The sequence below is a fragment of the Colobus angolensis genome, unplaced genomic scaffold (genome assembly GCF_000951035.1).
Source record: "Colobus angolensis palliatus isolate OR3802 unplaced genomic scaffold, Cang.pa_1.0 Scaffold544, whole genome shotgun sequence".
In the NCBI taxonomy this organism is placed as follows: Eukaryota; Metazoa; Chordata; class Mammalia; order Primates; family Cercopithecidae; genus Colobus; species Colobus angolensis.
The window spans coordinates 201,718-226,028 of NW_012118977.1; the positions used below are offsets into that span (position 1 = coordinate 201,718).

At 38.0% G+C, this 24,311-nt stretch overlaps 1 protein-coding gene across 1 annotated transcript in view; it reads left to right on the plus strand.

Annotated features, from left to right (window-relative positions):
• Positions 1–24,311, plus strand: part of GRM7 (glutamate receptor, metabotropic 7) — a 420,030-nt gene that overhangs the window by 124,118 nt on the left and 271,601 nt on the right. The window contains exon 4 of the mRNA XM_011961283.1: positions 12,743–12,883. Within this exon, the coding sequence (XP_011816673.1) occupies positions 12,743–12,883 (141 nt within the window). The remainder of the gene's footprint in view (positions 1–12,742; positions 12,884–24,311) is intronic.

Genomic DNA, 24,311 nt, shown 5'->3' on the forward strand with positions numbered 1-24,311 from the left:
AGATACTCTCCCTTTAAGATCTTGTCCATCTCTTCCACCAGGAAACCTCTTGTTGGCCTAGTTGGAGATCATAGAAAGTTCTGAACTCTTTTGAGTCCTACATAAAACAAAAAATTAATGCAAACAAGATTAAGCCAAAGACACTCTATATATAATCAATAAAAAATGTTCGCAACACACCCTGTTGGTCTTGGTTTTCTTGATAGACAATCTCTAACACCTACCATATTGCTTTTATGAAGATACTGAACATACTATATCAAGCTAAAGCATCATGTGGTTTTCTTTGGTGTCTTCCAAGTGAGCATATTGAACTGGAACTTATACGAGATCCAGAGAACAGTACATTTATGTTCAATAGCTAAAATCCATGCGAAGCATTTAGACCAAAGCTCTGGGCATAGTAGTCACCTACACAGTAGGATATTGTATTGCCATTAATTAATTTAAATGTTTCTATCTGAAAATACCACTTTATATATAGTAAATTTTCAGGAAGAATTTCTTGAAAATATGTCACATCAAGGATAGTATATAAGTAGTATATTTTAAAAAGTCAGAAGAATATTAGCTTTTTAAGACACTAAGCTAGAAAGAGGCTGAAGACCAGGTTTGTTAAGACTGATTATCATGATTGATTATTATTTTATTATTTATTTGTATAATTGACACATAAACTTGTACATATTTTGGGGTACATAGTGATATTTTGGTACATGTTATATTTAGTGATCAATCAGTAATTAGCATATTCATCAACTCAAACATGTATCATTTCTTTGTATTGGGAAGATTCAAAATTGATTATTGATGTCTGCTATGGTTGTAGATATAGGGATTGGTGACATGAGTATATTTACTATACCTTTCATGCACGTCCGTGTGAAAAGACCACCAAACAGACTGTGTGAGCAATAAAGCTTTTTAATCACCTGGGTGCAGGCGGGCTGAGTCTGAAAAGAGAGTCTGCGAAGGGAGATAGGGGTGAGGCCGTTTTAAAGGATTTGGGTGGAGAGTGGAAAATTACAGTCAAAGGGGGTTGTTCTCTTGCCCGCAGGGGCAGGGGGTCACAAGGTGCTCAGTGGGGTAGCTTCTGAGCCAGGAGAAGGAATTTCACAAGGTTAATCACTCAGGTAAGGTGGGGCAGGAACAAATCACAATGGTGGAATGTCATCAGTTAAGGCAGGAACCAGCCATTTTCACTTCTTTTGTGATTCTTCACTTGCTTCAGGCCATCTGGATGTATACGTGCAGGTCACAGGGGATATGATGGCTTAGCTTGGGCTCAGAGGCCTGACATCCCTGCCTTCTTATATTAATAAGAAAAGTAACATAAAATAGTATTGAAGTGTTGGGGCAGCGAAACTTTTTGGGGAGTGGCATGGATTGATAATGGACAATGTTTCTCAGGGCTGCTTCGAGCAGGATTGGGGCGGTGTGGGAACCTAGAGTGGGAGAGATTAAACTGAAGGAAGATTTTGTGGTAAGGGGTGATATTGTAGGGTTGTTAGAAGGAGCATTTGTCACATAGAGTGATTGGTGATGGCCTGGATATGGTTTTGGATGAATTGAGAAACTAAACGGAAGACCCAAGGTCCAAATAAGAGAAGGAGAAAAACAAGTATTAAAGGACTAAGAATTGGGAGGACCCAGGACATCCAATTAGAGAGTTCCCAAGGGGATTCAGCATAATTACTTGCTTGGTTGGTGAGTTTTGGGGCTCTATCCTTGAGTTTTTTTATGTTGTCATACACCAGGCCAGATTGATGTAGGTAAAAATAACACTCTTCATTTAAAAATATACAGAGTCCTCTTTTTCCAGCAGTGAGTAACTCAAGGCCTTGGCGGTTTTGGAGGACAACTGCAGCTAAAGAGTCAACTTGGGCCTGGAGGACAGATAAAGTTTGTGATATGTCTATGATGCTAGCAGAGAAGTCATTAGAGAGGCTACAGAAGGTCGTGACAGAGGTTGAAATGCCTGTTATTCCAGTACCAAGAGCAATAGTGGAGGCAGAAAGTCCTAAACTGACAAGCAAGGGAATTAAGGGAATTAGTGGAATAACTTTTTTTGTTGTGTCAGTGTCATGAGGGGAACAGGAAGCTCTTCGGTCCCATTTGCAAATTGAATTTTGGGAGTAAGGAAAACTAGTGTGCATGTGCCTGTCCGAGTAGCAGGTAGACACATGTAGGTGGAGAAGCCACAGAGGAAGAAGAGACCTTGTGCGAGGCAAAACTGGAGATGCAAAGTAAAAAGGTGAGAAGGAGTGCTGAAAGGGTGTCCTGTACCTAGACTCCTAGGGATCCAGCTAGGGTGGCAGCCATCAGAGGTTGTAATGGGGACTGATGGGGTAACCGTGCAGAGGGGGAGGTTCAATTTTCATGGTGTATGAGAAAACACTGAGTGAGTACAAGCAACCTTTCAGTGTTATTTACAGGACTGGGTGTAAGTAAACAAGAAGAGGGCCTGGGTGGAAAGTCTGATGAGCAAGGGGAAGGTAGCCAAGGATGGAGTGAAATACAGGGTAAGTGTCTTCCTAAGCAATAATTTTAATGTTTTTAAGTTTGCCTGTATTGATAAAGGGCTTATCTGTAATACGGAGCTGGAAGTCTCCAATTGTTTCAGTGATGTGTATAGTTGGGCTTTGGAGATGAAGAGTGAAGGAATATCAAGAAGGTGAAAGGTTACCTAGGGGAATTCCAGTGGGTCTTTGTGAAGAGATACATAAAGGAGCGACCACAGGAATAGTAGTTTGTGTTGTGAGGGATCCAAATATGGGGAAAGTAGAGTTGATATAAGGAGAAAGGTTTTTTAAGTAAGTGTGGAGGAGGGCGGCAGTCTGCTGATGTGAAATGTCTGGGGAGGTCTTGCTGGACCTGTCTAGAAAGTAAAGAAGTTCTTCAGGAGGGTAAAAGTGAGGGCTGTTAAAGGAAGTTTGGAGGTGTAGGGACACAGGAGATGTTGCCCAGTCTGTATGTAAGGCCGGGACAGCTGTTTAGACATAGGAAGAAAGGGAAATAAAAAGCCAGCAATTGTTCACTAAGGAGGGATTAGAAACGGCTAGGAGAGAGTGAGTAAGGTTGATAGTGTGGTGGAGATAGCTGGGGAGAGGTAGAGGGTGGCATAAGAATGGGAATGAGAATAAGAGTGAGTATAAAAGTAAAGAATAGAACTTCATCAGGGTGAAAGTATTGAAGGGTGCCCTGCCAGCAAAGATCATCTATCCACTCTAAGAGGGAGTTAAGAGTGGCGGTTTGGGGATAGCCCCAGGAGATATCAGCTGTGATGGCTTGGAGAAAAAGTGTAAACTGGCAATGTAAACAACAGCAGGGCATTTATGAGCAGTTGAGAATGGCGAATAGGAGTATGACTAGACAGAACATAGTAGGGATGACAAGTTTTTTGGGGCACAGTCCAAGTTGGTCTGTTGTCTGGAATGAGACCGGGGCCTAATAAAAAGGAGCATCCATACAGGAGCTCAAATGGGCTGTACCCTGTAGCATTCTGAGGACAGGCCCAATAGATTACATTTGTAAAAATTAGATGTGTTTAGAAATAGGAATTAACTTATCTTGGAGAATTACGGCTCTTCTACAAAATTTGAAAATTTGCAAAAGACTGAATATTGTATTGAATGGGCATTTATTTTGGAGAGATATATATTTCATATACATATTTTTTGTTTTATGTTGCATGTGTCTGTGTTTTGCTTTATAGATGTATAAGGAATTAAAAAACATGAATGAGCTAAAAATAAAATATCACTTATCATTTATTCATCACATCATCTAATATCAGCAGTAGGTTATCACATCATCTAATATGTCAACAGTGGGTTATTACTATTGACATATTCACATTATTGACATTCATTGTTACTATTGACTTTGGTATCAGGTAATGTAATGAATATTATATATGTAATATTATATGTAATAGTCATACTATCGAAGTATTTTTAACTTTTAAAATATAACATACAAACACAAATTATTTTGGCTCATAGCATACACTTTTGAAAACTCTCTGTAGTCTGATGGCTGCATACTACCTCAAAATGTGTATTTAATCTTGTGTTTTGGGGACATTTGCAGTGGTTTTACATTTTCATTGTTCTAAAAAGTGCTCAAATTATTACCCTTATAACTACTTTTAAAAGAATATATCATAAAAATTACTAAACATACATAAGAATAGAATCATATAATCAACTCATGTGAATTGAAAACCCAGTTTCAAGCATTATCAATATTTTGCTCTCAGGCTTTAACTTTCTCTCCTGAATTTTTGTTGTGGTGGGGCATTTTAGGTCAAATCTGAGACATTATGTCTTCTTAACTAAAATATTTTAGAATGTATCTCTAACTGATGGGAACCTATTCTTTACATCACCATGCTATTCCCATATCTGGTAAAATTAATAATTTTTAAAATCACCTAGTACTTTAAATGCCTTTTCAAAAATGCATATCTTTTTTCCATTAGGATAAATACCTTGAAACATATTGCTAGATCAAAAAGTTTGCACAATTTTTATGGCTTTGGATATATTTTGGCAAGTGCCAATATGTATTGCAGTCAAGATTGCACAATTTAATGTGACAATTAACACTCATTGTTATTAGAGGGAAAAATATATGAAAATATGGGATGTCATTAAAACAACATAGTATGGAAGGAGGAAGGGTAAGGGTAGAAAGGCAAGAGATTAGAAAGACAAGAAATTATACCGACAACAATAAAAACCCAAGCCAGGAAGTAATGTTGTAATACCTGTGAGGGATCAGTGCTCTTGAGTAAAACCCTTGCCACATTTCTGCACAGAACATTTAACCATTAAGGCAGGGGTTCAAGTTGGCATTGCCATGAGGTGGGGTTGAAAGAAGAATAGCAGGAGACTCCATCGTGTGCTTATTTATCACCCATTCCACACCCTATGGAAGCAGCCTGTGGCCTCCAGCTGGATGCCTCTTCAAGTCTCACCTCCTAAATCATCCACTAGAGGGATGATCATTTTATTTTTCATCTCTACTGACTTTGTGCATCCTGAGCAGCCTCAAAACAATATATATGTGGGCCATCAAGCTCACATGACTGCACATAGCATAGGAAAATGATAAGAGGCTTTCAAGTGTAGAGGGTTGTTACATTACAGTGCCTAAAACTGATATTAAAACTGCTTACCTTAACAAAAGGAAAGCAACCTGCATTTACTGAACAATTTCAAAAATGTTGGTTTATCCTTCATATTGAAAATTTTAGAAATCATCTGTAAGGTAGGTACTACTGTCCTTAATTTATAGATGAGGAAAAGTAGGTGCCACTTTAAGTCTTATTTGGAATATGTGAAGAAATGAATGAATGAATGGAATGATAAGCAAATTAAAATATACAGTTTGATAGCAAAACAACAGTGGCAGAAATGTAAGTGATAGACTTAGCATAAGACAAGTGAAATTAGATAGCCAGTAGTTGGCAGAGGCAGGATTCAAATTCAGGTCTATCTGACTGCAAAGTGAGCCTTTAAGAGCTGGATATTTCATGCATAGTTCCTAGTGTTAAAGTACAAAGTTTCTGAAATTTTTTGTTATTGTTCTTTCTCTCTCTCTTTTCCTCACCTTACGTGTGTGTCTGAGATAATTTTCTATTAAGTTAGCTTACATTTACACACTTACATGCTAGACACTGCTCTAAAAACTACATATATTACTAGCACATCCAATAGTTACAACAATTATATGAAGTCTATATTATCATCATCCCCATTTTATCAATTGAGGAACTTAGACTGGTTAGCCCATATGCTCAAGGTCGTCTAGCTAGCAAGTGTCGAAGCTCAGAATTGAACCCTAGAATTCTAGTTTCAGAATCTGCTTTTAGCCATTAAACTATCAATTTAATATGTATTGTTTATATCTATATTTATTCCCATATAAGTATATTCAGATTACATAAATGTCCTTCTGTTTCCCAAGCAGTTTAAAGGAATAAAAAATGACAGGCACTCTGACATTATATAACATGCAACAGCCCTTTGGAGACATTTTGTGCAATAACATTGCAGACATTATTTCCTGTACCTCATCCATAAACACTTCCCGTGAGATTTTTGTTCTTTGTGGAATAATTTTTGTTGCAATAATTCTTATTTGTTTTCTCAAAAATAATGGCTGGTTTCCACCTCTCTCATCAGTAGACACACCAAATAATTTGTGAGTGCATCTGAGAGCCTAGACTCCTCTCATTAGATCAGTAATGATCTTCTAGCCAAGCTGATTTACATGTCTTTAACTTCCATTTACATCAGTTAATATTGATAGGAACTGGAATGGGGAAGGAGAGCTGAGTGACACACAGTCTCTGGCTCCAGGACCTCAAAGATTCTCAAGAGAGGCAGACAAAATACTAACACCTGTAACACTGCACAAGCGCTAGCGGGGCTACCTGCGGAACATGTCCTGAGAACACAGCACATGGCATAGAGTCAAGGGTGCAGAACAGCCAATTTCTACAATCATGCAAAACTCCCCATTTTGCAGACAGAAAATCCAAATGCACTTGCTGTGGTTGAATCCATGCAGTGCTTCCTCATATTTCTTGTGGGATTTTATGTTAAATTCCCAGCTAAGATTCAACTTGATCATTTTCTAAATATCCAACTGGTTGCTGTTTGTTAGACGATTATTAAAAGCTCATTGTTTCGCTAATTATTTGAAATACTACCTTTACTCTGCACTACATTAAATTCCCATGTGTAATTGGGTCTAGTTCTGGACTTTCTGTTCTGTTCCAATGATAAATTGATCTCTTTATGTGCCAGGACTACTCTTTTTCAATAATAGTGAATTTAAATCTGAATTTAAAATCTTCTGGCGCTTGCTCTCCTTTTTTTCACTTCCTTCCCCCAAACTACTTGCTTTTCTTTTTCAGCATTCTCTTGGTTCTGATATTTTTCCATATGAACTTTAAAAGCAACTTGTCTATCTCTAGGCAAGAAAAGTTTGTATTTTTATTGAGATCACATAAAATCTATAAATTAACTTGAAGGGAATTGACATATGTGAAACCTTCAACTTTTCCTGAAAGAAAAAAGCCCTGATAAATGGAAAGGTATCACTTGTTCTTAGATAGATATTGGGCTAACCAGTCTAAGTTTCTCAAAATTTACACAGAGAGATCATCTGTCTTTATATACACCAACAATAACCACTTAGAGACACAATGAAAAAGTGCAAAATTAAATAGCTAACCACACCTCCCCTCAAAAAAGAGAGAGAATATCCTGCTACTTTCCTAACTTCTCTGGTTTTTTGTTTGTTTGTTTGTTTGTTTTGTTCTTTTTTTTGTTTTTAAGATGGAGTTTCGCTCTGTTGCCCAGGCTAGAGTGCAATGGCGGGATCTCGGCTCACTGCAACCTCTGCCTCCTGGGTTCAAGCAGTTCTCCTTCCTCAGCCTCCCAAATAGCTGGGATTACAGGCATATGCCCCCATGCCTGGCTAATTTTTTGTATTTTTGGTAGAGACAGGGTTTCACCATGTTGGACAGGATGATCTCGATCTCCTGACCTTGTGATCTGCCCACCTCAGCCTCCCAAAGTGCTGGGATGACAGGCATGAGCCACCGCGACTGGCCAACTTCTCTGTTTTTAGTAGCTTTTTCAAGGATATATTCTTATGGGCCTGAAATAGTATTTCTCATTTCAGTGAAGTTTTTAGATTACTCAAATTGCAGCAAAGGAACATTAGAGAGATATGTTTCTCAGTGGTAGGAAGCTCGTGTCTACCCTGACAACCACGTACATCTCAAAAATGAGAAATATAGCCCAGGTTAAAGGCAGTTGGATGGTGAGGAAATAGTGTAGGCAGAAGAGCTCAGGCCTACCTAAAGGGAATAGCTATATTTTGAACACATGGAGTTGCGGAACAGTGTTACTAGATCTTCTAACTTTATAAGCAAAACTAGGAATCTGGATTTTCAAGAAAAATCTTCTGGCTTTAAAGTTGGTTTTAAAAATATTTTGGGGCTGGGCACGGTGGCTCACACCTGTAATCCCAATACTGTGGGAGGCTGAAGCAGGTGGATCGTTTGAGCCCAAGGATGTGAGACTAGCCTGCAAAACATGGTGAGACCCTATATCTACAAAAAAAAAAATTACAAAAATAATCCAGGCATGGTGGTGCCCACCTGTGGTCCCAGCTACCCGGGAGGCTGAGATGGGAGGGTCACTTGAGCCTGGCGGGTTGAAGCTGCAGTGTGCCATGTTTGAGCCATTGCACTCCAGCTTGGGGACAGAAAAAGACCCTGCCTCAAAAAAAAAAAAAAAAAAAGTATGTGTATATATATATATGTACACACACACACACACACACACAAACACACACACAAATACACACACATAAAATCACCACACACACACACACATTGTGGCAAAACAGAAAGGACAAGTCTATATGTTAAATATGCCCTATAAGCCACCACTTTGTGACCTCTGAGAACAGTGTTATCATTTGGACCAAAGAGAAGCTAGTAAGGTATACCACAACAGGATATTTTATTTACTAAGGTGTATTCTTTTCCTAAGGATAACATGAAAAATGACTACAAATTTGGTTCTTTAAAACAACAGAAATGTATTATCTTATGGTTTTGGGGGCCAGAAATCCAAAGTCAAAATTTCAACTGGGACCACCACCCTCTGAAGGCTCTAGGCAGAGTAGCATTTCCTGGTTCCAAGCATTCCTGGGCTTGTGGCTGCAATACCTCTTCTGTGTTCATCTTCACATCTCCTTCTCACATTCTGTGTGTCTCTCTTCTGTATGTATCTTATAAGGACTCTTGTCATTGGATTTACAGCCCTCATGAATAATCCAGGATCATCCCATCAAGAAATCCCTAAATTAATTTTATTTGTGATGTAACTTATTGCTATACAATATTAATATATTTTTCAAATAATGTCATATTCACAAGTTTGGGGGGTTAGGACATGGACTTTTTTAAGAGCCAAATTTAAATCACTGCCACAGGTTATGTTATAGAAATATAAAAGGGCATGAAACAACTATGTAGGGTTTAAAAATAGTTATAACGTTACCACCCAGTCAAGAATACTAGCAGAACGATAGATGCCCCAGCACTGTTTCTGTCCACCATATGTCTGTCTCCTCTCTTGTACCACCAGAAATAATCTATTTTTTTTAGAATATCCTACTTTTACTGTAATAGTTTCAATGTTTTTCTTTGTAGTTGAACCGCATATGACTGCCTCATTAAACAATGTGGCTTATTTTTGCCCAATTTTGAACTTTATGTGACATAAATGATACTGAATGCATTCTTTCGTTCCTGGTTTGTACATTTGTTATGAGATTCATACGTGTTTTTGTGAGCAGCACTTTTTTTCTGTGTATTTCATAGGCCTTTGGGTTGTTTCAGATTTAGTTATTACAGATATTACCACGCTACGCATTCTTGAATGTATATTGTGGTGCATGTGTGTAAACTTTCTAGTGCATGTACCTAGCAGTAGAATGGCTGGTCTTTAAGAATGCATATTAATAATGTTAATAGATAATGCTGACCTATTTTTCAAAATTTTTATACTTATTTGCACTCTCAGAAACAGGGAATTCCCTGTTTCTCACCCTAATCAATGCCTCTTTCTTCTCTCTTCTCTCCCCTCCTCTCCCCTTCCCTCCCCTTCCCTACATCCCCTCTTTTCCTTTTCTCTTTCTCCTCTCTTTCTTTCTCTTTCTCTCTCCCCCATTGTCATTTCCTTTTGTTCTTTTTATTAATTGCTTCATCCGCTGATTCTATTAGGGTCTTATGCCTATGATGTGGTAGGAGCTTTATTTTTCTGAATCATTGGGCCATTCTTCCTAAGAAGAAAGCAGACTCTCTGTTTATAGGCTGGTAAAATGAAGCCTTGGGTACCCCCTGGCACCTAGGCTAACAGGGATGTTCTGATCCCCAACACATGAATAGTGTTGAGAAGGCAGCCATCAGGACTCCTGGTCACTTTCTGATGTCACAGGAAGCGCCATCAATATCTGTCAGCTCCCATTATCCTGGCAGAGCAGGCAACTGGGTCTTCTGACCCCCTCTTGACATTCTGATAGGCTTCCCTTCATACGGCACACTTGCAAGAGCTTTTTCTCTCTCTCTTACCTGGAAAGGTCACTTACCAAACACGATGCCTGGGATAATTTATGTTTCTATTGTTTTGTACTCTATTGTCTCAACCACCAATTTCAAGGAGTGTTTGAGGGCAGCAACCCAGTTAAAAGAGGAAAGAACCAGATTGGTATAGTCTTAACACCAGCTAAAGTCCATTTCATTTTCTCTATGTTGTTCTAAGTTTACTTTCAAGATTAGAGGAATGTTGCTCAACATGTAACTGATGGGGCATTTGCTTCAGAGGCACCTGGAGATTAATTTTTGAAATTAAATTTATCTGTCTAATAAAAGGAACAATTTCATAATAAAAATACCATCTGCCCCGTATAAAAGAATGATCTCCTTTTACATGACTCTGATTCTCTTTCCAGTGACCTAAAACTCTGGTCTTGGTGCCTTGGTTTACATTTAAATACTCTGACAATTTAATAGTAATGGGATATGTGTCCAGATTACTTTTCTTCTTGGCTCTAGTAGAAAGTTTGGAAGAAAATCTCAGTTCACTATGACACACACACACACACACACACACACACACACACACACACACACATATAATAATATTAATAGAGTTATTCTAATTTTTGCTTCTACCCCTGACTTTCCCTCTGCTCCACCTTGGTAACTGTATATCTTGTATTGGACAGTCTATTCCTCAAACAAGATAGGTAGAATCTTTAGGTTGCAGGAACTATAATGACAGACCAAGAGTGATGGCTTGGTGACTTCAGCCAGAGGGAAAACTTGAAACCATTCTGTATCAGAAGCTCCATAGCCATTAATAAAGAAAAGCTATAGTGTGTGCCTAACCCAGAGAGCTGCCAAGTATATTCCAAGGCATTGTAAATACATGGCTACAACAAGATCTCTCTTAAAAACTTAAGTCTCTCGTGGACAATTTTATTCTTTGTGAGCAAAATTGAATAGAAGCAAACTTCAAGACTTAATTTATGTTTTTCCTTAGCTAGAAGAATAAACAGACTCTTAGATCCTGAAAGAATCTGACTCAGCTAAGAAGAAGCAAGTCAGCAAGAAGTTAACTAAATTGAATAATATCCATTTGACCTCTGCTTCTGCTGCTTTGAATTGTCTGAGAGGAGCTTTGTTTTTTGAAAGTGGCTTTGGCTCAGGACTGTCAGACTGTGTAGTGGGTTTTACCGTTTTGATTGACTTATCCATTCCAGTAGCTGAACGCATGATTGTTTTTGCTCTTCTACCTGTCAAACCACCCAGTTGCCCTGTGGAATCAATAGCTGATACAGTAAGTTGGTGATGGGGCGTCTAGTAGAGAAAGAGAGGAAGTGGCTTGGTAAGTGGGCCATGGAAGAGCTTCATAGCAGTAGTTGTTGACCATTGGTAGCTAAGAGAATCTGCTGGGGAACTTGAATAAAAGAATAACAAGACTCAGATACTGCCTACCTCAATGAGCTGGACCTTGTATTCTGTATCAGCTCTCCAAATGATTGTAATGCCCACCAAAATGTGAGACTCACTGCCCCATAGCATGAGTGTCAGAAACTAGTGTCTGGAATTAGGCAGATGTGAGTTCGAATTCTTCTCTAAGCCTTCATTTTAAACTTTAGAGTATGGATCTGAGACTACCTACTTGCTTTGGCTGATGTGACATTTTATGAGAAAATGTACATAAAATACTTGTTATTTTTGTAATTGTAATGATTATTCCATTTTTATGGCCTTACAGGTAAGGGAAAACTTTGAATAATTTAAGTATTCTGAAAGTAGGTCCATTTTTTTCCCTATGGTTCTTGATCATAGAACTCAACTTCGTAAGTTTCCAAAGTTTTTCCATGGCCACAAACAAGACACTGTGGGGGAAGGAGATGGTGTAATCTTCATTGCTGCTAGTGGATTGAAGGAAAATCGGATAGGTTAAGTGTGTACCTGCTCATGGGTCCATGACTGAGTGAGATTCATAGATTTGGGATTTGAGCCTAGGGACACTGAATCCAATCTCTTTTTCCACTCTGACTCTTGCAAGATCTTATGACCCCATACGAATATTTAAAGTCACACTGTCCTAAAGAGGAAGCTAGAGAGTTCCCTGGCCTCCTCATTCCTGCTTATCTGGATACTCTTTATACATTGGATTGAGATTTATATTGGAGTCAGTTCACCTACAACCTCTTCAAAAATGTTTCCTTCTAATTTGACTAGAAAGTCAATTGCATAATGGGATATTGCTAAGTGAAAGGAGGTTCTTGAAATAATATTCATGGATCAGGAGCTAACACGATTAGGGATGCAGAATGTGGCATAATGGTTGACCTTAGGCATGTTACTATTTCTTATAACTCTCTGTTTTCTCACCTACAAATGGAAATTATGCTAGTAACTACCTACCTGTCAGATTGAACTAAGAATTTAGTCATAGATTAATGCAATTAGAATATTTTTCCTCCTTCTGTTAATTTTTTTTTTTTTTTTTGGGTTGACACACAAGAGGATCCAGTTCACTGAAACAAAGAAAAAAATGTCACTTTTATTTTTATTTCTGAATGTGCCAGCAGTGCCCTGCAAGCACTGACCTTTTCATTTAACTCTGTTTAGGGTTTGATGCCTACTTTACATCCCGTACCCTTGAAAACAACAGAAGAAATGTATGGTTTGCTGAATACTGGGAGGAAAACTTCAACTGCAAGTTGACGATTAGTGGGTCAAAAAAAGAAGACACAGATCGCAAATGCACAGGTAATTTAATTCTCATTGTCCTTCTCCTATTACTCTACGTGGCTAGCCCCGAAGTGTCTGCATAGCTGACAGAAGGAAGCTTGGCTGGAAACAAATTGAAAAAGTAAATTAAATTTTACTAGACTGTTCAGAAAATGGAACAGGAGCATACGTCTTGCAGGACAAAAGATGTACAGACAAGAATATATTCTTTTCTGCCTGTCTATGTAGCAGTAATTGACATTTTCAGTGATTCCTTGAATTCAGAAGGGGTCATGTTGTTTGAATTCTCTTGTTCAGTTTCAGCCAGGGGTATGAAGTATTTTTCACATAGACAAAAATCTCTGACAAATCCCATGCCATTGCCGGATTTAACTGTTACCATGGACAGTATACTTGATTAAGGAAACAGAGTGATTGGGTTTAGAATAATGAAAATTCCAAATGATTTTCATTAACGTCTAAGTTAATGAGTTACCCATTGTTCAAAATATTCACAGCTCCTTATATATAACCTTGCAAGTGAAAAATATCTGTGAATAAGTCAGAAGAAAAATCACACATTCATTCGTTCATTCACTCACAAATATTTACTGAGTGACTCCTTTCTGCTGTGCACTGTGCTAGGCACTGGGGATCTGGTGGTGAGCAAACTAAGTGAGAGTCCTCCTTCTATGTTGTCCAGAGTCTGGTGGAAGGAATTTGACTTTATTCAGTGATCTCGTGAACGAATTCTTAATTACAAACTGCAATCCATGTTCTGAGTGTTATGAGGGCCTGTAACTAGGAAAGTTTACTCATGTTGAAGGTAGAAGCTGTCTCAAAAGACCCTTTTGAGAGAATGATGCTTGAGTCAAGATAAAATGAGGTAATGGACATTGGCTGGTTAGGGAAGGAAAATAAGTTGGAGAATTCTGATTAAACATGGCAAATGGCTTGCAGTAGGAGGAATTTTTGTGTTTCTGAGGATGTGAAAAACAGAAAAAAACATGACTGAAGTACACAGAACAGAGAGAATGTGTGAGCCAAGGCTGCAGGTATAGAGAGATGGTTCAGAACTAAGTCATTTTAGGATGTATGTGGGACTTGACTTTTATCCTTAGAGCAGTGGCAACCATGGAAGTGTGTTACACAAGGGTATGACATGATCTACTATCTTATCAACTAGACCTCTTTAAATAGCAGCTTTTACAATTTGTAATGATGACCTTCAAGTATAATAAGGTAATAAGGCTAAAATATCTTATGCATGATCAAGAAAGACACATTCATGTGGGACTCAGTTCTGTCTCTAGTCTATCTTTATAATGTAGCTGTTTGAATACCGGTCACCCACATGTTGTAGATTAATCCACTCAACAAGGATCTATTAATCATGTAATACATAGTATCAGGAACACCATGAAGTCTTTGAGGGTGCTTAAATGTAGTCTCAAGGAGTTTTCTGTGAAAAAGGAGAAATGAACAAGATATGACCAGAAACATGAATAAAAATAACACTATAAAATCGGTATGATACATATATTAAAGGCATCATTCAGTCAACTGGAATATCAGATTAACCATGTTCTCCAGATCATGCTGTATAACAATAATTCAGAGATATGGTCCCTAGAATAGTGGGGGAAAAGGGAAAATATTAATTTAATATTGACTCGACCTAGGCAACACAAAGCTTTCAAGTGGAAACTGAAAAAGTTACCTTGACATCTGGATAATTTGTCTATATGACAGGGTACATTCAAGTGCACCAGAAGTATGTAGATGATTGATGACAGTTTTCCTGGGTTCTTTCTGACATTTGGTGTTCTGTAGAGTGTCTGGAAGGTGGAATCGATTGATGGACGTTAGGACTGTCCCAATCTGAGGCCATACCTCTGACTTTTATGAGCTTAAACACAGGCTGTTTTATCTGGAGCCATGCTTCAGGCTGATCATTGAGAATTTGGGTTTATACAAACTAGTAAGGTCATTATGAAAGCCTCTACCTTACAAAAATGGAAATAGAAGTGTTTGTGTCTTCCTAACTAACATGCTTCTTCCATGTGAATATTTGTAATCACATGCACTAAATTATCAGTGTACCCAAATTATTTGTATATTCTCACCTTCCTTTTTCCTTCCTCATCACTTTTCTTTGTGATGAGCTGTACCATACGTAACGGAGGTAGATGTTGTTACCATTATCATATCTGTTACTCTTCCACCTATTGATATGGTGGTCATATTTTGTTTGTTTTTCTTGTCCTTCCTTTTTCCAAATCCAACCATACGTACATCTTTCTTTGATAGTATTCCAAAAAATACTATTTAAAAAATCTTTACATTTAAGTATTCTTCAATTTGGAAGTGAAGAATCAGTGGGAAAGGTAACCTGGTTACGTGCTTTGGTAATTAGATTTTAAAACACTAGGACAGGCGTGTTAGAAAGGGCACCCAGATGAGCAGACTGTCTGAGTAGTCTGGCACTGAAGATCTGCGCTGTGAATACAATGAATGTTTTTATCGGAGGACTGTAGAACATAGCCCCCTTCACAGAGCTCTCTCTGTGACTTGGCTCTGCTAAGGAAAAAAGAAGTCTTATTCATATAACATTCACTCTTAAGATGTGAGCAAAAAATAAAATGGAAACCTTTTTTTTTTTCTTTTGGGCTGGGTAGCCTCCTTAGCCATACTAAACTGTATTTGTTATATATTAGCTGCAAGTACACCAACACCGAATCAGCCATTTGACAAGTTTTAAAGATGAGGAATGAGACCCATACTATCTGGAGAGAGCAAATTCCTGAGGTCAGAGTATAACCATGAGTTCTAAAATCATAAGAAAATACAAAGTCATGAGAGGAATAACAATTATTGAAAAATACTCGTTAAGAAACATGAGATAAGCTGTTTATACTTCATAATTTTACTTGGGGCTAGATGTGCATGAATTCTTACAGAAAATGACCTGAACAACTATGTAATCTTTATTTCTGTAAATTATCCATGTTCACTTAAAGTCTCCTCCAAGCAAGGGATTTTATCACATTCTTTAGTATTTCAAGAACATCCCCACTTTCCTTGATACCAAATCCCAGGATGTGACAATCTGAGAGCTAGACATTCTTCCTCTTACCTTCCTTTGGAGTAGTCTAATAACCATTGATATAGATAAAGCATTCGCAGCGAGCCATCCTGCTTGTGGGATATGTTGGCTGTCACCACTCAGCGCGAAAGCAGTTCAGCAAGTATGTGGTTGTCCAAGCTATCACAGACAACACAACTTCCATTTGACAGACATTAATGCTGTTCATGCTACTTCATAGAAGAGCTACGTTTTCTCATGGAGACAGTGCTAGCTATACACACAGTCATCTCTTCTGGAGAGTTTGCCACATACCATTTATCATTTGCAGGCAGAAGGATTAGATGTGATTTTTTTCTGGGTTGTATTTATGTTCCTGTACCCACAGCCCACCAGCTGACTGTGTTCACCCTTGAGACTTGCCAGGATGCTGCTGGCACAAATACCAGTTTAGAATATGACCTCTTTGGGAATAATAAGTTTCAGTGGAAATACTAAGGGTCAACGAAATAAGGAACATTACACAAATGAAGTGATATCACTGTAAAAAGAGATTGAGGCCATCTTGGGGTCAGGAACATTATACCACAGTGGTTAAGAAACCATTGGTTTTGGAATCAAAAAGGTCTAAGCTTCTGTTCTAAGGACATCCCTAACCACACATGCCTGTGACAGCTTAGATAACGTGTTTCTAACCTCTCAAAGTCATTTCTTATTTTTGAAGTGAGACTAGTAAAACTTTACATTCAAAATTGTTGAGTGGATTAAATGAGATAATTATATAAAGGGTCTGAAATTTTACTAGCACATAGTAGTAGCTAACAATGGAAATTTTCTGCTGTTCTGCATTGAATTCAGTGGCCTGTGAGGAATTCATGAAGATCTTTTTGTCTGTGTCACTCCTTAGAGATCAGGATGTATATCAACTCCAATAAGAAAACAAGTACATAAATATAGACAAGAATTTGTACTGGGGTGCACACTATAGAGTAGAGTATTGAGTATCAAAGAGTTCGCAGACAGGCATCATACTATGTTATGCTATGAGTGAAACATGAAGCTTAAGGAATTTCAGTGCTCTAACACAGAGTGTGTGTCCAAGGCCCAGTGACACTTGGACACACGCTGCATTATCGAGAGCATCATATCCCAAAGTTTGCTCATTTTCTTCTGAAGAGCTGTATCCTTACATAGCTAATGGCATCCCCAAGATTGTAACACTCAACATCTCATATCCCAAAGTTTGCTCATCTTCTTCTGAGAAGCTGTATCCTTACATGTCTAATAGCATCGAATATTTTAGCTCCCAAATTCATGTTTTAAACTCAGAAGGAGGTTCTGAGAACCTGAATATGTTTGCCTATGACTGGGCAACATCTTATGACTTATCAGTCATAACTCATGACTTACCCAGAACATTTGTCTAACTAATATCACCATTCTCTGAAATGCCACTTGGTGAATACTGATTCATTAGAGTTACCTCCTTGCTGAAAAGCAGGAACTCAGCATTTACAAATCCATCATCTGATGATGGGACAATTTAACGTTCAGAGATTTGTTTTTCTTTTGAGATGACAGAAGATGAATAAATTGGTGACATACATTTTTTGGAACAAGCCTTCATATTTCATTGCTAGTGCTTTCAAGTCACACAATAAGCAAATTCAGTTTTGATTTGTGTCCCTAATCAACCCCTGCTTACTGTGGAAAGATATCAAGGGCTAAAGAGCATACTCTGATAAATGTCTACATTTCGGAAGGTCAGAATTCTTAAGCTGTGTTTTTCTTTACACTTCACTTCTCAGAGCTAATAGTTTAAGTCCTCTTTTCAGTGGAGCTAACAAAAAGCCTGTTGATAAATGCTGTTAATGAATAAACCACGTATTTCTTAAGTCTTTTATTTTCACTAGGACCCAGGCTCATTAGAGCCTATATAATTCGTTAACAAGACAAAGGAATTACACTTAAAGTCAAGTGCTCAGAATATATGTGCAGAAATAATTGATGATTATATGATTCGTTTTTATGCTCACTGTCATTTTATTATTCTATTCTGAGTTGACCTTTAATTGTCACAAAGATGTTTTATTGCAGCACCTAATTTACTTAACATGATTGAGGAATCCACAACACAATGTTATAGATAACTAATGTCTAACCCTTTTGTACTCTAAGACTTTTTTGAAACATTTTTGATGAGAAGCAATGTCAAATGTATTGTTACACCTTTGTGCTTTCTTAAATAGAGGCTTGCCACAGATTAATTATGATTTAATCTCTGTGAGCATGCATAGGATGATGTGGGTTTTTTAAAAAATTTTTTATTATTATTATACTTTAAGTTCTAGGGTACATGTGCATAATGTACAGGTTTGTTACACATGTATACTTGTGTCATGTTGGTGTGCTGCACCCATCAACTCATCAGCACCCATCAACTCGTCCTTTACATCAGGTATAACTCCCAGTGCAATCCCTCCCCCCTCGCTCCTCCCCATAATAGGCCCCGGTGTGTGATGTTCCCCTTCCCAAGTGCAAGTGACTCATTGTTCAGTTCCCACCTATGAGTGAGAACATGCGGTGTTTGGTTTTCTGTTCTTGCGATAGTTTGCTGAGAATGATGGTTTCCAGCTGCATCCATGTCCCTGCAAAGGACACGAATTCATTCTTTTTTATGGTGTTAATGTGGTTCTTTGTTAAATTTTTGGTTCTCTGACTCATCTCCAAATATCGGAGTCTTGGTTGACATCTTTCTTGCTACCATCACCCTTAAATCTTCCCCTACCTACCTCCATAAATGGCTTGTTTCTAATTATGGGAACTGGAAATATGTCAAATTATTAAGAATTGTTGCCTGTTAATTAATTTATTTATTTAAAAATGAGTGTTAAATAGTAAATCCTCACAGAAAGGCTAAGGTCTATGGCTTTGAGGATTTAGTAAGGCATTCTACAGCAACTGATTGGGTAAGTTTGTTAATAACATTTAGATACATGGAATACCAATTAACATAGGATTCTTCAAGTTAAAATGGTCTGAATGTCACATCTACAATCCTCATTGTTTTTGGGAAACCCCTTTAAATCCTTTTTGGAATGTAAGGTATTGAATAAAAATTCCATGCCCATAAAAGGTAATTGTATTTCTAGACTTTAGTTTTTCATGTATAATTGTTAAAAATAGACTTTAGTGTAACATTAAATCATAGTAAGTGTCATGCTAACTCTATGGGTTTGCTTTTAAGTCACTGAAATATGAAAGTTTCTCTTCTTGTATTATTTAAAAATCAGTAAATTTTTAAAGGCATTTAAGAACAAAAATGTAACCTCTTTTCAAGGGAAGCATATCGCCACCAATGTTGATTGCCAATTATTCCACTGGATAATTCTGAGAGAAGATAAGCAAGATGATTAGACAATGCTTGATTCTGAGGGCAGTAATTAGCATAGCCTTCTGTATGGCTGTGTATTGTAATAGGTACAAATCTCAAATCATAAAATTACTAGTGCAAAAAATTGAACTTTTGGTTATTTTCTATAACTTCACTTTGTTTTTTGAATCTCCAGCCCAGTGTTTTGTAGAAATGTAATCTTTTTAAAACCCCTTATTCCACATGGTCCATAGGCCTAGACCTTAGTTGCAAAGAGATTCTTTTAAAGTCCAGGACTTGAAAATTATTTGTGAGGCTTTGCTCTGAGCCTTTGGCATGCATGATTTTTCACTAGCCATGAATGCATCTCCGGGAATGCACCTTGGCCATTCCTGCCCTTAGGAGTGAAGATGTGAGGGCTACTGCCACATGGATTCTTGGTCCCGACCTCAGGGCTTCTCCAGGTACAACCATGGTTTCAATGACCTCCAGGTCCTTCCTGTGACCATGGTTGCTGGAGGTTCTAGAGCCTAGGAGCTCTTCAGTTTTTTGTTTTTGTTTTAAAGGAGTAAAATACACTTTTTAATACTGTATTTTAAAAAAATAAGGCCAAATCCCAGGCAACATAGCAAGACTCTGTCTCTACAGACAGTAAAAAAAAATAGCCAGAAGTGGTGACACATATCTGTGGTCCCAGCTACTTACATTGGGAGGCTGAGATGGAAGGATCGCTTGAGCCTAGGTAGTTGAGGCTGCAGTGAGCTGTGATCATGCCACTGCCTGCACTCTAGCCTGGGTGACAGAGTGAGACCTTGTCTCAAACTCCCCCAAAATAGGGCCATAGCAATACAACTTTTGCTCAGTATCTATCCCTTTAGATCAGGTCAGTGAACTTTCCCTCTCAAGGGCAGGTAGTAAATATTTGAGGCATTATGGGTCAGGCTGTTTCTGACACAACTACTCTGTTCCCATAACACAAGGCAGCCACAATATATAAACAAATGGACAGTAAACAAATGATTCCTTGCTTTAGACCAGCCTTGCCCAACGGAACCTTTTACAATGACAGAAATATTTTATTATCCAACTACTGAGCATTTGAAACATGACTAATGCAACTAAGGAACAGACTTTTTAAATTATTTAAAATGTAAACAGCCACATGTGCCTAGTGGCAACTGTACTGACTGGCTCTGCAGAGCCTAGGAGCTCTTCAGGAGCTTATACCAGCATTTAACTTTTACATACCCCGTTAGTTTCTCCCTTCTCATCAGTCATTCCTGAATGTCTTGGTAATAGGCTGGGAGAGGAGACTAATTTAGATCCATTCATATCCTTCCAATTTTGTGTGTGTGTGTGCGTATGGCATATACTTCATGTCCTGAATACTTCAGTATTTTTGAAGCAGAGAGCCAAGTACTGACCACGTAACAGTGGCTTTTAGAACACAAATATCAGTCCTTTATTTATTATTATTAATTTCTTTTTGCTTCCATTGTTCTTCTGTGTTTTATTATAACCATCCTTCCCAAAAGCAGTGAAGAAGAGTTCTGAAACTACCATGGTTAGAAAATAAATGGTGGGGAAGAAATAAAAGGCACATTTGTTGATATATTAATATGTTAGAATATTACCATATGGCACTAACCGAAGTACAAGCAAAGTAGATGGATGGCAAGCCAGATCGTTGATTTCACTCACAGACCTCATTTTCCCAAATCTTGACCAGATGCCCAAATGGAGACTGGATATCTTCAGCCTATGAAATAGAGGTTTATAGATGGACCCTGCAGTAAATAATTTTTTCCTTCAGCCACCAACTCTTCAAATAAAAAGGGGTCTCTACTGAATGCCATTTTAATTCAGAGCACACTCCCTCAGTTTGCCACACAGCACTTTACGTCACCCACGGCAACTGTGTTTAATTCTGTGCCGAAGCAAGCCAAGCAGTGGAACACCAACTAGAAAGCCCAGGAGTATTCAGGCAAAGCTCTTTCCATAAATGCTAGAAGCCATAATTATTTGAGCTGTGTGTCATTTCTTTCTCAGTAACTCCAACAGGCAACGTCTTTAAAATTGGGAGTTATGGCCTTTCCATATTCAGAAAATCTGTCAGGCTTGGTGGTTAATGAGAAGGAATTCCTGAACTAGCGAAATTAATGCATATGCGTCTTCTCAGCAACAGTTCTTGTAAATAAAATGCCTCTTATAAGCAATAGAAGTATTATAAATTGGATGCTTAGAGTCATTTTAGTAGGTATAAGAAAGGGTTGTGGAATGACTTATCAAGTATCATCAAGCAAGTTAGAGTAGAATATAGCCTTCTTTAGAAGAGTTTCTAGCAATAGAGGCCTTCTCCCCACCACCCCCACCCACCAAAGAGAAATATGGATACTAAAAGCATTTTAGGTTTTTATAGTATGTGCAGCATCATATTTATTTTTCTACAGAATAAAATGTGATCACAAAATAAATATCAAATATATGTATATATCTCCAGATAAAAACTTTCTAGAGCTATTCTAACTTTGTCTCCCTGATTCTGTGAAGAGGAGATCCAGGTATGTGGGCGAACACATATGGAGGCTGCTAATTTTTGCATTCTCGTCCTCAAATAGTATTTATTGTTTACCATCCTGGGCACTGAAAGCTGGGTGCTGGCTTTAAATACAGCCTCACTGGTGTAGAAAAACAGTATTCAAGCTGCCTGCTTCAGTCTCACTAATTTGTTCATGAAAGAAGTTAAGACTTGAGTCAGATTCCCTGGGTTTGAATCCCAGCTGTTTCTGTTACCGTGTCACCATGGGCAAGTTACTCAGACATTCCCAATGGTCTTTCCCATCCCCTCATCTGTAAAGCAGGGTCCCTACTATATGGGCTCATTCACAAGAATTAAATAGAGCAATACCTAGTAGGGATAGAGGGCGCCCAATGGGTTTAGGTGCCATTGTTGTGATTGTCTTTGTTGATAGTGGTGACTGATCCTACTTTTGGCCTTCATTTAAAAAAAAAGAAAAAAGAAAGAAAAGTCAGGCTCCTCCATGACTTAAGTAGTCCATCTTTCCTTTATTTTCATATAAAGCATTATTCTTCCTTTACCTTAAATACCTATTGCCTTATATCATGCTAGGCACATAACAAAACACTTGTATATGTTTATGTTATTCTACTTGATCCCCATATCAGCCTTGCAGATAGTCAGGGTAAGTAATGCCCTCTTTTTACAGGTTAATAAAAAAGGCAACAACCTTGGAGATACTTTGTGACTTCTCTGAGAATGTGACCAATGAGAAAATATTAATAATGCCAGCAACTAAGTGCATACACTCATTTAATCATGTACTCTATCACTCATTTATTTACTCAACAAGTGAATGACAAGTGAGCTGCACTGGGCCAGTGTCTGTGCTGAGCCAGAGAACACAGGCAAGGTCTTTGCTTTCAGGGAGCTTTTGTTCCAGTATAGGAGGCAGAAAGAAAAACCAAAAGCAGATATGGAAAATAATTACAAGTTGTGATTAGTGCTGTGAAAGAAACAAGGGGCTGAGCTAGAACATAACAGTAGACAGTTTTTCCAGGAAAATATAGTCAGCAGAGATGATCACAGCAGCCCTGACTGTCCATGAGAGGTTATTATTTCCATTATACACATGATGAAATTGTGCTTCAGATGGATCAACCCAATGGTACATAGAGCTTATTTATCCCTATGCTGTTTCTCCTCTCATGCATAGTTGCCTTCCAAGACCCTTGGAAAACTGAACACAAATAGATACTTTGTCAATTTTTGGTAACTTCGTAGTTTTGCTTCTATAGCAATTTCCTTAGTCTGTGACACCCAGGCACATAAGGGCTCGTAGTAGAACATGTTTGATAATGATCCTGGATTGATCCCTTTTGGTCCGCACTGATAAACAGCTATAGTGGAGAAGTGAGCTGACCTTGTTTCTTTTCTCCTTTCTTGAAATTAAAATAGGGCAGTATTTTCTAGTTTATGTTCGAACTTTGTTATAATGATAAAAAGCTTGCCGTTTGTACAAAGAGAAAAGAGAGCTCAAACCCCTTGTCTCAAAGGCAGCATGGTTATACAAGAGGGACTTGTAGCCCTGACTATAAAATTCTCTCTGAATATATCTCATTTGCTTGAGACCTTCTGTCCATTTCGGGTAGGGCAGACACAAGCCGGCAGGCTTGTTAAAGCAGATGGTGGAGATTGAAATAGTGTGAAACCAAGGTGGTACAAAATAATACCTTTAAGAAACTCAAAGGACTTTTGGAGCAGCAGTTGTAAATTGAGCTACCAAAGTGGTCCAATGCACTGGCAGAAGTGGGCAATTTATTATGGAAGGAAAATGTTGGATTACAAGATGTGATTGCTTTTATATTAGAGAAAAAATGCAACTATTACACACAGGTTCTGGTCAAGTTTATAATAAATAGTTACATTTTAAAATTAAAATTAAAAAAGTAAAAAAAAGAATACAAAGAAAAAGATGCCAAGAACCAAGCTGAAACAGTTCTCTTTTTGTGCTGAAGTGTACAGAAATCACTACGACGAGCAGTTATTGGACTTCTAATGTCTGCCTGTGTGGCTGTTAACGTGACTATAAATCATGCTTCCAGCACACGCTATATATCAATAGATTCTTTCTTTCCTTGGATGAGTTTTGAGATTGCCAAATAAGTGTTAGTGAGTTTTAAGAAGCACAAAAAGTCTAGATTGGTGCTATTTTTAACATGTAAAAACTAATTCCTCAATATTTAAGACATCTCATTGGCCGTACCATACGTTGTTTCTTTCTTTTCTTTTTTTTTTTTTTTTTGATACGGAGTTTTGCTCTTGTTGCCCAGGCTGGAGTGCAATGGTGCGATCTCGGTTCATCACAACCTGCAGCTCCCGGGTTCAAGCAAATCTCCTGCCTCAGCCTCCTGAGTAGCTGGGATTACAGGCATGCGCCACCACGCCTGGCTAATTTTGTATTTTTAGTAGAGACAGGGTTTCTCCATGT